The sequence below is a fragment of the Vigna umbellata genome, chromosome 4 (assembly GCF_029865625.1).
Source record: "Vigna umbellata cultivar VRB3 chromosome 4, Vumbellata_1.0, whole genome shotgun sequence".
Lineage (NCBI taxonomy): Eukaryota > Viridiplantae > Streptophyta > Magnoliopsida > Fabales > Fabaceae > Vigna > Vigna umbellata.
The window spans coordinates 27,749,735-27,765,549 of NC_142168.1; the positions used below are offsets into that span (position 1 = coordinate 27,749,735).

Here is a 15,815-nt window from a genome sequence, read left to right on the forward strand (position 1 = left end):
TCTATGTCTTCTTCGTTCTGATGCAACTTTCTGAGTTTATATTTCAGTTTTGGTTTGCGTTGTACCACGATTTTACGATTTATTTATAAATAAAAAATGTAGAAGTTTAGACAATTTTCCTCGACCATTTGAAATTTTTATTTTTTATTTTTATATATATAACTTTCAATGAGCTCTTTGTGTAACATTATTTTAATATGAAAAAAATCCACAATGACCTCTTTTATTAAGTTTAGACAATTTTCCTCATTTTTTTATATATAACTTTCAATGAGCTCTTTGTGTAACATTTTTTTAATATGAAAAAATCGACAATAATATTGATTCCTTTTTTTTATTACTGATGGAGTACGAGGAAATTTTAATTGAGTTTGTTTTTTTTAATATAAATGGATAATTTAAAAAACAAAAGAGGATGCAAATGACGGAAATATTATAAAAATCAGATTCTCATCTACGTCAGAAAAGGCTAAATTAATTCAGTTAAATTCTTACAAAAATTACTGGGGTCGAACCTTAAACAAAATTATATTACATTCTCCTTCATATAATATATATACACACATATTTGTGCCATCTTCATGATTTCAAAAGTTATTAAATAGCTTTTTGTGATTACAAATATGAGAATGTTGAGTGTTTTGTGTTTTAAATTAGCTTCAAAAGTGTGAACTATGTGTCAATTTACTTAATTAGTTCTTTATAAAAATAATTGATGGTTTAAATTGTATCTGCTATTAATTAGTTCTTTCTTAATAACATAATTGCAAATATGTTTTTGGGAGGATGTCGGGGCATTTTTTTGGTGGTTTTATTAAAAACGTTTTTGCTTTTAAAGCAAATTTTGAGACCTATTGCCTTAAGAAGAGCCTCCGTATGATGTTTTTTAGCGTTGCTCCCTCTTTCAACACGGCATGCTCCTTGCGCTTGCGCTTACTCAAATTTTTCTATTTCCAAAAACTATTATTAGGTTAAAACTTTTTATTTTTACCATAAATTTTTAATTTATTTTTCAAACTCTAATTTTAATTTATATTCCCTAGATGCAAGAGTTGCACCCTACTTCTATATTAACTCAATCTTCTTCTACCTAGTTGTATTTACATCAGATATATGAATTTTTAATTATTTTTTTTCATGAAATACATAAAACTAATATTATGTATTCAATAAAAATAATGCCTAATAATTATTATTGAATTTTAGTTAATTAATCTTTTATTATTGAATTTTAGTTAATTAATCTTTTAAATTTGAATGATGAAAATAAAATTAATAATGAAAACCTATTAATCATTTAAGAATAATTTAAAATTTGTGTTCACATATTTCTATTATTTTTTTTATTTAGACCTATAAAATTGAATTTATTTTGTAAGAGATTAAATTTTTAGAATTTATAATTTGATGCAATTAATTTAAATTTAATTTCTAAAAAAAGTTAAATTTATTTGCACTAATATTTCATATAATTTGATTTGAATTGTACTTAAGTTTTTTTAATCTAATCTAAGTTTATATTTTATTTCTTTTTAAATTAAAAAATGTAAAATATATATGTAGATATCCAGTGATATAAAAAATATACTACAATATATTTTTAGATACTCAACCGATAACATGGTGACTAACGGATCTGTTAAATTAAGTATAACTAGATAGAAGAAGATTGAGTTGACATGAGGGTGAGGTGTAATTGCTCCGTTCAGAGAATATGAATGAGGTAAAATTAGAGTTTGAAAAATAAATTAAAAATTCGTTGTAAAAGTAGAAAAATTTTAACCTTTAACCTAAATATAGTTTTGAAAATAAAAAAATTTGAGAAGTTGAAGAGGGTATGTCGTGACGGTGGAGGGAGCAACTCTCTTCTTCTATGATCATTCAATCCTTTAATAATCGTATTGTGTGTTGGTTTGTTGTATACATAAACAGTATAAATGTTTGGGCCTCAATTAAAATCTTAACTTTTCTATTTCTCTATTTTGGGTGTTGCTCCCTCCACCACCACACCTTTCTCCCTCCACCTCCCCTTTACTATTTTGCCCCTCAGTAAAATTTTATTTTTAGGGTTATTATTTTTTAATTTTATCCATTCACAACTGATAATGCTAATTCTTACCATTATCTAAGCATCATTTTAGTAGCAAAATCAACTCTTCTTTAGCTTATTACTTGCTTAAATCCTCTCTTTTATTTAGTTTTAGTATTTATCTATATTTTGGGCTACATTACGTAAATAATACTCTAATCCCTTGTTTTCTTTGATCTATTTTGATGTTAGGAAGATCCTCCATTACATTGAAGAGCCTCGGTGATCCAGGAAGTCATTGATTTAACAGTCATTTTCGCTTAAGCGAGAATAATTTAGCTTAAGCGAGAATGACTATCTTCTCCAAGAAGAATTCTCGCTTAAGCGAGAATAATTTAGCTTAAGCGAGAATTCGGGCAGTATATATACGCACGAGGCAGAAAGAAAACGGGTCTTGGGTTCTTTGGAGGTGCGATTTCACATCTGGAGCTCATGGAGGGCGCGAGGAGCTTGTGGGAACATCTCCTCCTCTTCCTTTGGGTCTCCTTCTTCTTCCATCTTCCATGTTTGTAAGCTTTAGGGTTCTCCATGGAAATGGAGAACCAGATTCATCTTGTTAGGGTTAGATGTAGCCTATGAACTCTTGTGTAATGAATGATTGTTTCGTATTTATAAATGCCTTTTCTATCTATTACTAGTATTCTTGTTTCCGATCTTAAAGCTTGCATGTAATGGGAACATTCATGACTTGATTTTGGGGTTTCATTGAGCCAGGGATGGGATATGAAATCTTGAACTGAAACAAGAGTCCTTATGGGTCATTGAGCCAGGGATGGGATATGATTCACATGTTGTCTTAGATCCTAGTTCTTAATGCGGGTTTGCTTGTTAGATTGTCCAAGGGATTGGAGTTTGATAAGGAAAACCTAGGCTCTTTCACCTAAGGGATTAGGGCTAGAGTGTTTTAGTGGATTGACTTTAGTAAATTGATAGAGAGGAGATGAAATTGGTTATACACAAGAGTGCATTGGTGAAAACTAACCTTAACAATGTCATTTCATACCATTTATAGTCTTTTCCATTTCCAAGTGCCTTCAATACCAAAGTCCAACCTTGTAATTACTTGTGAATTTATCTTTTTGCACATATTCTTAAATGATGAGTTGTTCTTGAGTCTAGATGAGTTGTTAATCGCGCAATTTTATAGTATTACGAGTCTCTTGGGAAAACGATACCTGGTCTTACCATGGTTTATTACTTGAACGATTTGGTGCACTTGCCAAAGAGATTAACAACAACCTATTTCACTAATAACCTTTTGTAGTCTCGTACATGAGTAAAATACTTTTCTTTCATTTTAACATGATATTTCTTCCTCTCTTTCTTTCGTCGTTGTGAGATACTACAAGTTGCAAAGGTTGGTGATGGTGAAAAGAATTATCAAGCAGTCTCCCTCTCGTGGTGCAGTGTCGCTCTCGTGGTGCAGTGCGTGGAGTGGTGCAGTGCGTGTCATGCTTCCTCGTATTCGAATAAACCTTGAAATAAAACCCTAAAATAAAAAACGTAAACGGAGGTGACATCCTTCAACGGATGTCAACATCCTTCAACGGATGTCGACATCCGTTTTACCTTAAACGGATGTTGACATCCGTTGAAGATATCACCTCCGTTTAAAGGTTACATTTTTTATTTTAGAGTTTGTTTTATTAGGGGATATCCGTTGATGTATACTTCCTCATGCTGGTTGATGCTCTGGACGCTCCTCGATGTTCCTCCACACCACGACGGCGACGCTCCTTCACACCACGGCGGCAATGGAAGCTTTCAAACCAAAAAGAAAACTGGGAAGAAAAAGGAATGGAAGTGCGGGAGGTGGGGAGGTGAAACGAAAATGGAGAAAGGGGAAGAGAGTTCCGTGGGTGGGTGTTGGGAAAGTAAAATTAGGGTTTCAAATTATTTAAAATAGGATAAAAGTAAAAATCTTTTTAACTTAAGGATATAATTGTATTTAAAATAAGGGTTAAATATGTTTTTAGTCCCTAAACTATTGGCGGTTTCTGGTTTTCGTCCCTCTTTCAAAGTAAGGTACAATTTGGTCCTCGTTCTTTTCGAAAACGTTCGTTTTAGTCCTTGAAAACTAACACCATTTAAAAATTTGGTCCTCATTTAGCAACAAAATGAGGACTAAAACCAAAATTCCGAGGACTAAAACGAACGTTTAGAAAAGAATGAGGACCAAATTGTACCTTACTTTGAAAGAGGGACGAAAACCAGAAACGACTAATAGTTTAGGGACTAAAAACATATTTAACCCTTAAAATAATGTGAGGAGATGGAGAAAGTATAGGGTGGTGGTGGAGGGAGCAACACCCCTCTATTTTTCATATTGGAGATTCTGCAAGAATAATACTCTATTTTTCTGTTCTAATAAATAACATATTTTCTAGGATAAATTTTTACCTGATATTGTTAAAAAGACATTTTTCTGTTTTGTTATACGATTTCTTTAAACTGCAGTTTTATTGGTTGTTTTAATTTGTTGTGAAAACAATTTTACAGGGTGCTAAATAGTTGTATTACAGAGCTCCTTTATGCTCTGTTTTCTTTGTGGGAAACATAATTTTTCATTCTTTCAATAGATAAGTTTCACATAATTCTAATCTTATATTAAAAATAAGGATGATAAAAAGGTTCAGGACGGACTAACTTATCATGTCTAAAAAAGTTTTGGATTGAGAAAAAGTTTTTGATCTTAACCTAGTTTGTCAAATTCTATAGCTCGACAGACCAGCCTAGTAGCTCGATAGGCTAGCCCGCGGCCCGTTTTTATTAAAAAAAAAAATTGGAACTTTATCATGCTACAGTAATTCATTTTCTTAAAAAAATTTGAATGAATTTTCACTAACACACAGCTCAATCAATTTATATATTATAAATTTTATATACTATAAATCTATCTTGTTTTTAACCCATAAATGTCTAACTAAGATAACTTACAATGACGTATTTATGAAAAAACAAAATAAAAGTTAAATAAATTGAAGAAATTAATCGTTGCTGGTGCAAATCAAGGTTATGATGCTAGTATGGTATGTAAAATTCATATGCTCTGGTGTTGTAGACACCATTTGAAGGGATATGAGAAAAGGAAATCGTTGTGGTGTAAAGAGGAATATTGCAGAGACAAGAGGAAGAGATCTATGATACGTATAAACCCTTGTTTATTTTCAATAATTTAATTTTTTTTTTGTCGATAATTTGTTTTAGGAAAAATCAGAGTCATGACACTAACTTTTTAATTATTTTAATATTTTCAATAAAAGTTGAAGAAATAAATTTTATTAAAAGAAATTCACGTGCTTACATATGTAGGACCATATACCTGCTATGATTTTCATGCATGATGACATACATGGCTTCTTGATATTTCATTCAATTTTGCTTTTTGAGACTGAAACAAAATGCATGTATGCAGAAGTTTTTGTCAATAAAAAGAAAGTCACGAAATGGTAGGAACGTGGTTTATGATGAGGCTATTTGATGTGAGGCATCATTATAAGTTACAATGATGGTAGATTTTGGTGCATTTTGCTTTGGAAAAATAAAATGAAAAGGAGCATCTAGGGTTGTGATTGTTTGCATGGCTTATCATGAAAGGAATGCACCAAATACGTGCTTTGCACGATAAGGACTTTCTTTTTTGGAAACTAGCTCTTTTCGGAAAATATTTTTCTCTCAAATCATACCTACTGTATGTGTTTTATTTTATTTTTAATAATTTTGCAAGGAATTTTATTTACTTAATACCTAAACGTGATATAGGTTAGAAAATTTATACTCAATTTATATTTATCATACTAGTAATGGTCTTTGAGAAATAATTTAGACGGTCAAAATAATATTTTCAAATGTAATTTTAATGTTTAATATTATGTAAATTTATATTTATCACATGGTATTTCTTTTATCTAAAATGAATCAAAACCCTCTATCAATACAGGAATCATATTTGAATATGTGAAGATATGTAATGTTGTTATGTGTTAGTAAACTTCAAGAGGGTAGTTTGAGAAAATGCAAAAAAAGAAAGAATGCTTCTTAGTAATAATTATGAAGTTTATTAAATTGTACTTTAATAGCAATTGGGTGGCTGTGTTTAAGACTAGAAGTTCTATTTTGGTAGTAGTTAGCTAGCTATATTAATTGTATTTTGGTAGTAGTTGAATTTATTGTATGTGGTTGAAAGGTCAAGATTGAGAGTTTATAAATAGTATGTAATAGTCAAAGTTTAATAAAACAAATCATAATATGAGTGAGTTATTTAAGAAAGAATTATTATCAACAAATTGACATTAGAGCTAGAGAGCTTGAGTTCTTGATTATTTGAGAGTTAGAAAGCTTGAGTGAGATGGTCAATTGTGTAGGAGTATGATTGAAGGCTCTTCTTGACTCCTAGGAAAATTGGAAGGGGTTTAAACATGGTTTTGAAGAACCAGTCAACATCACAAATTGGTCAAATGCCCAATTGAAAGCATTAAAAGAAACATGTGTGAAGGACAAGGCAACTCTGTACATCTTGTACCAAGTCGCGGACGAGTCTGGCTTTGAGAAGATTGAAAGTGTAAAATTTTCAAAAGAAAAGTGTGACATTCTAGAGAAGGCTTAAGGAATCATAAGGTGAATTAGGTTCGACACCAAACTCTCAAGGAAGTGTTGGAGAGCATGATCGAGTTGAAACAGTAGCTAACCAACTTGGAAAGAAATGGACAAACACTGTCCACTAGCCAAGTAATGGAGAAAATCTTAAGGTCATTAATCAATGACTTTGAAAATATAGTACACACTTTTCAGGAGTCCAAAGACTTGTCAATGGTCTCAGTTGAAGAGCTTGTCATGTTACTTGAGGCGCATGAGCAACAAAAGAAGAAGAAGCGAGAGTCACTTGATTAACTACTCAAAATAAAGAGAGAAGCTCATAACACTTAAGGCCAAGAATGATATCAAGGAGGTATATAGGAAGCAATCCTAGTGGTAAAAGTCATGGACAACAAGAAGAGAAGAACCATCCAACCAACAAAATTGCAGCAAAAGAGGATAAGGTCAATGGAGAGGAGGTTGGTCAAGCAACTCTAGCGTTGAATACTTCAAGTGTGGCAAGTATGGTCATTCCGCAAAGGAGTGAAAATCTATTAAGTGCTTCACTTGTGATAAGGTTGGACACTTTGAAAAAGACTACTGATCTGAAAATGAAAGAGAGGAGACAACCAATCTCGTCGAAGAAGTTGAAGAAGAAGCAGTGTTGTTGATGATAAGATGTAGCCTAGACAACTTGATGTGGTGCCTGGATAGCTTAGAAAGCTTGGCAGAAAGTTTGGAGATCTTGGGTAGCCTAAAAAGGGACATAGAGAACTTGATGGGAAGTTCAGATAATTTAGTTAAGTCGGTGGAGCAAGTGAAGTGCTTAGATAGCTCACAGGAGCAAGTAAACAACTCACGTAACTTAGTGGAGTAGGTGAGAAGCTCAAATAATTTGGTGAAACATGTAGATAGTTCGAATAAGTTGGTGGAGCAAGTGAAGAGCTTGGATAGCCGAATAAGCCATATGGAAAGCTTAATGGTGTATATATACAATTTAGATAGCTCAAACATGTGTGAAGACGAACTTGTTATTCAAAGGTTAGAATTTACAAAAAGTGATTTGCAACAAAGAACTAAAAAAGAGGTTAGAGGCAATGCAAAGTTATAGACAAAGAAAAAAAAAAGATAAGCTTTGCTACAAGATTCATTAATTATATTTTGGTTGACAAATAACTATATTAATTATATTTTAATGATAGTTGTATTTATTAACTGGTGTTCAAAAATCAAGACTAAATACTTATAAATAATACATGAACTACTCAGTTTTATACAACAAATTTTAATATTAACGAGTTATTAAAGAAAAAAAAACTTGTGATCAACAATATGAAATTTGAATCAAGATCTTCCCATTTGGTTGAGTAAGTGGGAAGTTAACTTTTGAAGAAAGGGTTATCATCTTCTTTTTCTCTTGTTGGGAAGAACAATAAAAAGTTATAAAGAAAAAAACACATTCACGATTATATTGATCAGACACGTATGTTATAATATCAGGGAAACTTTTAGCCATGGAATCACATAATAAAAAAAAAAATAACAAAGTGAAATTTTAATATATACAAATCCAGCATAATTGAAATTTTAATTTATAAATAACATTTAGTTTTTTTTTTCATTGGATGCAAATATGTATTTTAGAAATTAGTATGATCATTTAGGTCTAGTTCATATACATGCAAACCATTCCTTTGGTGTACCGAATAACTTCAAATAATTAAAATACAAATGTATAATTTAATTCCATTAGAATATATATATTGTTTGCGTTGACAAAAAAGAAATATTTTTTGTTTTAGCTTGATATTTCAAGATTTATACAAAAATAGAGTTGATGCGGAAAGGAAGGGTTTAATAGAAATAATTCAGAAAAAAGTTATCTTAATTAATTTTTCTTGTCAGTAAAATAATAATTGCAGTTAAAACTGTGATCACAATTATTTATGTATTTAAATCAATTTAAATTATTAGATTCATAATGTGTTTTCTAAAGGATGGTGGTCCTAGAAAAAAAAAAGATAGAGACAATCACTCAAATTGATGCAATTGCCTAATAATACTTTAATTTTCCTTTTCTTTTTAATTGTTAAAACTTTAAAATTTCCTTTCGATATTACAATAATACTGTTAAAAAAATTTATCTTTAAGAAAATTTATATAAACAAAAAAGAAAAGAAAAAAACAACTATTTCACTTATAGCAATTTTTTTATGTTATAATAAATTATATGCGTAATTTGAATAAAATAAAATAAAAATACGAAATCAATTATTTAGAACAGTATTCAAAATTGTATAATCCCTTTTGCTTTAAATAGAAACGACAAAACTGGTCCAATTGAGTGGTTTTTCTATATTATAAAAGCATGTCCATCACCTTTTTTATGTTCCATAATTTATATTAGAAAGGGACACATATTTAATCTTCTTCCACTTTGTATCCTTTTGACCATATTTCTTTATTAGTCTTTCCAATACTTTGGAAAAGTAAGATGTAAGATTAGATAAACTGAGACATCCTTAATATTATCAAATAACTCTAACACAATCTAATAAGTAGACTATGAAGTTGTTTGAATATAATGACAACATATAAAAAATACTTTATTAAAGAAAGGAAAAATTATATATGAAATTATTTCATATCTTAAAAGATTAATCTCATATAATAATTTCGGTTATGGAAATGTTTTATTCTAAAAACGAACACCTATTTCTGTTGACGTATTTGGTTTCGATTTTTAAAATTTTGTACCGTTATATATTGAATATTTAGATATATTTTTATTTGTTTATGATTTGATTCATGCTGTATTATTTGGATGATTTGATTATTTATTTTATTTCACTAGTTTAAATAGAGTTGAAAAACTAATATCAAATTATGGTTCAATAAAATCATTTTCTACGTTTAGATGCTATAAATAGATTTAAAGTTCTAAATGAATAAAAAAGTCATGTACTTAAAGACAATGTTTCATTCAATCATAAGTTTGAGGAATCACATTAGATTTAAAGTCTTTATATTATAAATGTTAGGAACATATATAGAATTATCTTATAACACTTTCATAATATTGAATTATTTATATAGAAGAAAAAAAGATGAAATCCAATCTCAACACATTTTTATCATAATATTTCTTAAATCTTAATTAGTCTTGTTTTTATGTTCATTTCAACCACATCAAATATTGTTTATTGAATCCAATCTAGTTTTGAATATTGGATGATTTTAAACAAATTCATATAAATACGATACTTGTTTTAATACTGTAAACTATACTTGCTGAAATTGATTATAAAAAGATAATTAATTAATAATGTTTTATTATGTTTTGTTTTTGAATTGATTGTTATTTAATATTTTCTTATAGTGAAATATATCTTATTTTAATTTGGTTGCTATTTAATTAATTGTTTCACAAAGAAGCTGCCCTAAAATAATTGTTAATGCAAGAAACATCACAGTTAAGTGGTAACAAGTCCAAACATATTTTTTAAATATCAATGGGCAAAAAAAGGATAATGTCTAAGGAATAAAAACATATATTTAACCTAAAATCAATATAACTATTTTTTATAGTATAAGAAGTTTGACTTGTAAATTGTAATAAACTTCTTTAGTTTAATTATTTCTGTTCTGAACTCTCCATAGGGTGCAATGGAAAGTTCAAGAAGCAACCAAGTGAAAGTTCCGTTGAAGTTAATCAATATTATATTAGAAGTTTGGTATTCTCATAATATAAAATATGCAAAAGTTTTCAAAACTTTCTCACAGCTATAATGAAGGGCTTCTTTTAATGGCAGCAAAACCTAATTTAATTGAATGTATGCATCAAAGCATTTCTAATTTTAGGCTATAGTATGGAGAAAAAGGCATATGCACTTATTTGACTTTTGAAATTAAGATCTATTCAGCACAAATTCTCATAGCTATATCAGCACTTTTTAAAGTTATGCTATGCATGAATAAACCATAATCAATATTCTAATTAATTAAATGCATATTTTAACACTTTAAAGTTAATATAAATATAGGTTGAAGGGTTACTTTAAATCCACACAGAAACCAAAGATTCTAAGGCACATACATTACTACAAAGAACCAATTAAGAAACGAAAATGGAAAAATCCTTCAAACTTGTGAATAATCAAAACCATTATAAAAAAATAATAAGATAAAAAGAAAAAAACTAGTTTATTATTTGGCACTTCTCCTTTAATTAAACTATTATTCATATATACATACATATTGAATAATCTTACGCTTAAGAATCAAGATAAAGCATAATTTAAATGTTTTTTCATCTTTTTATTTTTTGAAATATCTTTTAAAAATAAAATCATGATAAAATTTCATATTCTAAAATAAACAACAAAATCATGACAAAATTTCGTAAACAATACCTCACACACTGACTAATATTATCACTTGGCAAATTTAGAATCGAAATTAATATAAAAACTACAGTTTCCCACAATTCCATAGATGAGAAGGTATATGAGAACATAATTACTTTTTTGACAAATAAACCAATTTCAACAACGGAAATAAAGGGTCATAATTTCATATAATTAACCTTAAAATCACATTTTGCTGTTGTTTTATTCTTGTTTATTATTAAATTAAGTTAATGCATATATGAAAGAAATTGTGCAAAATCTCAGCCGTTCAAAAACGCCAAGTGTTCATAATCTTGACTTAAAAGATCTCTGTTTAGTTTTGAAAAGAGTGGTCGCTGTTGGTGGGTGGGTAGTTCGAATTGGATTCCTCTAGATTCCATTTTTCCAATGTCCCTAGATTCCAAAAACAGAGAAATTTTAATTTACTCTCGTGTATTTTTCCAGAACTTTTTGAATAAATAGGAGAGGAATAAAAATAAAAGACTGTAAAACAAAAAGTTACGTAAGAAAAGCTATAATAAACAATAAAAATATGAAAACATTAATTAAAAATATCATAACTTATTTCAAAAGCGCCCACAATTAGATGAATAATCATTTAATATCTTTTTTTTCATAAACACACTTTATTTTTTATTTTAGATATGATGTAAGATAAAATACTTTGGCAAAAAAAATCTTCTGAAATAAGTAAAGTAGATTATCGATTCAAAAAGGCGGAATGTGAGAAAGATGCACAGAAAAGATTTTGAAATTTCTATGCTCAATTAATGCCATTTTTAAGAATTATGTTTTTCTCTTCCAATAAAACGTTGTTTTATTTTTTATAGATTATATTTTAATAGAGTTTTTCTTTTTGTTTTTGACCGTTTAACATACAGATATTCAAACATTAATTTAAAATAAAAGTAGAATTTCATTAAAATAATTTTTCTGAGGAAGCACTAGCACTAGCACCAGTAGCCTCTGGTTGCCAACATATCTTTTTGCTTTTGATGTTGTTCCACTCACACGATTTTCCACTATATATATAGAACCCTTCTGGCTGGGAGAAAGAATCCAAAAGGATCACGGCATATATAGAAGCAGTAGCGAAGCACACACTCACAACACATAACCCTGTTAAGCATAGAAAAGAGAGAGAATAGCAGAGAAATTTTACAATGGAATGGAGATCGTATTATCTTGATATGATGCTTGTGCCATTAGCATATCTGGTAAACGTTGCTTATCATCTTTGGTTGTGGCATAAAACTCGCACGCAACCCTTTTCCACCACTATTGGAATCAATGCTCATGCACGACGCTTCTGGGTGCCCACCATGTTGAAGGTAAACCTAATCATCTCCATCAAAACCTCAACAACAAAGTTAAACTTAGAGTTTTGTTTCATCTTTGTTACTATGAATGAAACCATAGATAGAATGATATGTATCAGTTTGTCTTATTATATTTGTATTCATGGCAGGACATTGAAAAGAAGAACATCCTAGTGGCGCAAAGTCTTAGAAACTTGATTATGGGATCAACCCTTATGGCCACCACAGCCATTCTTCTCTCAGCTGGTTTGGCAGCAGTGATAAGCAGCACCTACAGTGTGAAAAAGCCTCTTGATGATGTTGTGTATGGTGCTCACAGTGAATTCATGATAGCACTGAAATATGTGACACTCCTCACCATATTTTTGTTCTCGTTTTTTTGCCACACTCTATCAATAAGGTTCCTGAATCAGTTGAGCATCCTTATTTGCACACCACAAGATGCTATGTCCTTGGTGACCCCAGAGTATCTGACAGAGATTTTGGAAAAGGGAACTGTGTTGAACACTGTGGGGAACAGGATCTTCTACTCAGCAATTCCTCTTTTGCTTTGGATCTTTGGGCCAGTGCTTGTTCTTTTGTGCTCTGTTGCCATGTTGCCTGTGTTCTACAACCTTGACTTTGTTTGTGGGAAAGTAAAGATGGTGGTGAATGATAAAAGTGACTTAGCTTGATTTCCTGGTGTTCGCTTCAGCCAAGACCAAGAACATGGAATAGATAAGATTGTTGCGTATGTGTTGTTTCGAACTTGTAATGTAAAGGTAGTATAGAAGCTTTATCGAAATAATTCAAAATGGCTTTTGATAAGTGGCTTTGAATAAGATTACCATTAGCCTTTTATGTGTTTCCAAAGCTTTTTCTGTGTGGCACTAAAAGATCTTTTCATTTGGCCATAACAAAATGTATAATATTTTTACTATAAAGATCTTTTCATTGCTCAATGAAATAGATCCATGACATTATGTATTTAAAAAATTTACATTTACTGTCATAGCTCTAACTCTCTTATGATATTAAAACGAGGAGGTAACATTCTCAAAGCAGGGGATAGTGAGCTTGTAAATATAAAAAGGACAATTTATTACTTTGACACCAAACAAACTTTTACATCCACTTTACATTTATTATTTTACTTTTCATTCTTTCTTTCTCTTTACAGATATAATGATTAACACTTTTAATAAATGAAATTATGTTCGTATTTACATATTTGAAAGCGAGAGAAAATAAGGATCTGCAGGATTGAATGACTTTTTATCTCTTCTCAATTGTGCGATTTGAGGATATTATGTAAGAAAATATATTTTTACCCTAAATTTTGTTTGTTCATGAACATGTTGCTCTTTCGGTCTGGTAGAGAATCCTTAAATTAAAACACGCTTTCTTCATGCCTTTGGGGTGAGTTATTTGTCTTGGGTTGAATTTTGTGTGTTTGTGTGATTGATGAGTAACCAGAAGAGAACAATTGAGGTGATAGATGGAGGTTAGGGTTGAAGATGAAGAAGTAAACAAAAGGTAACTGATTCCCACTAGACTAGAATGGATTCCATGAAGTGCAAAAGCAAAAGGGAACTAATCCCCATAACCTTGAAACCGATTCCAATGAGAGAAAGAGGAGATTATTTTTTGGTTTACTTTTTATTAAGAATAATAATAAGAAAAAGAATAAATAATAATAATAATAAAAATATTTGTGTGTGCGTGATTCATGGTTCATAGTTTTGTGTTCACCAGTAAGAAATGTATTATCGAGCTATGAGGTGTATTGCCAAAATGTGAGGTATCTTGCTAAGCTTTAAGTTGTGCTGCGGGGTTGTGAGGTGTGTTGGCAAGATGTATTACCGAGCTTTCGAGCTGCTTATATTTTATCATTTACAGCTTCTATGATGGTGAAGAAGCTTCTATGATGGTGAAGAAACAAATGTACCAGAACTCATGATTGAAGATTAATGAGAGGGAACTGATTCCTCTTCAGGTGGAACCGATTCCACCATGTAGCAAGACGAAAACTGGAATCGATTCCAGCAAAGTTTGCCACCGATTCCAATAAAGTTTTCAATGGATTCCTGCAAAGCTTGCAATCGATTCCAGTAAGGCATAACTGATTCCAGCCACAACGTAATCAGTTCCAACACACAGGGAAGAACTTGGAATCAATTCCGTGAGACATTGTATTGTATTATTTATTTATTAATTTTTTGTTAATTTTATAATTTTAAATAATTTTTTCAAAACATATGTAACTCATAAATATCATTTAATATTATTTATAACATTAAGAACAATTTGGTAATCTACATTTTTTTCTATTAAAACATTTTTTAAACTATCACATTAGTCAAATTCTTCATAAATTTTTCGGATATTTACTTTCAAATTCATCCTCTATTACCTCCAAATCCCTTCAAAAGAGCAACACACTTTATTGTGAAATCCACTCAAATCCATTTACACACTCTTCCTCAAATCCATCTTAAAAAATGAATACATCTTAAGGGTGTGTTCACTTAAAGGATATAATTTGAGGGAGAGGGAGAGGAAGATGGGGTGGATGAATTTGAGGGGATTTGAGAGTAAATTATGTATTATTTTTTTTGAAGGGATTTAGAATGGATTTAGAAGTAAATTTCTAAAAGTTTAGGTAGGATTTGACAAATGTAATAAATAAAAAATGTTTTAGTGGTAACAGTAATATAAAATGATATTTATAGATAACATATTTATTGGTAAAAAAATATTTTAAGTAGTAGACAAAAATAAAAATTATTAAAAAGATTAAAATATTATTTTATTTAAGTAAAGGCAAATTTTTCTGATTAGATTTTTTTTAAAAAATATAATTTTATTTAAGTAAAGGCAATTATTATAAAAGAGATGAAATATGAAAAGAAAAGAAGATATAGGAGAAAGAGAAGTTGAAAAAGAAAAAGAGAGAAGAGATTGAATGAGCACACAAAAATAATTATAAACTATATTATAAATTATTTAATTACAGTAAAGTAATTTATTATTCAAAATCAACAATATTTTAATTTATTCAAATTGAGATGTTAATTTATTAAAAATTTAAAAAATATTGATATATTTAAAATTTGAAATTAGCTTAATCAATCTTATTTTAAATGGGCATATAACATCACTCTTGAAAGTTGCATTAATAAATTAACATTTATGAACTTAGAATTCATTTTATATCCCATCCAAATCTAACATTATTAATTAATTTGTGTTGATTTTTTTGTTAAGTTTGATTTTTGGTTAATATTAAATGTTGCTTTTATTTTAGTGATATGTATAGATAATTCATTATTTTAGAATGATTACTTAAGGACCCTAATTTTTCATTACTGGATAAAGAAAGTAGAGAAGCTATATATATCTACATAGCTCTCCCACTTTAACATGAACTTTATAATAGTCACC

General features: G+C 29.6%; 1 protein-coding gene across 1 annotated transcript; it reads left to right on the forward strand.

Annotated features, from left to right (window-relative positions):
* Positions 1–12,124: 12,124 nt before the first annotated feature.
* On the forward strand, positions 12,125–13,238 carry LOC148199741 (uncharacterized). Its single transcript, XM_088111795.1, has 2 exons — positions 12,125–12,404; positions 12,542–13,238. Exons 1-2 carry the CDS (start codon positions 12,237–12,239, stop codon positions 13,064–13,066), a joined length of 693 nt encoding a protein of 230 aa, XP_087967921.1. The 5' UTR covers positions 12,125–12,236; the 3' UTR covers positions 13,067–13,238.
* The last annotated feature ends 2,577 nt before the right edge of the window (positions 13,239–15,815 follow it).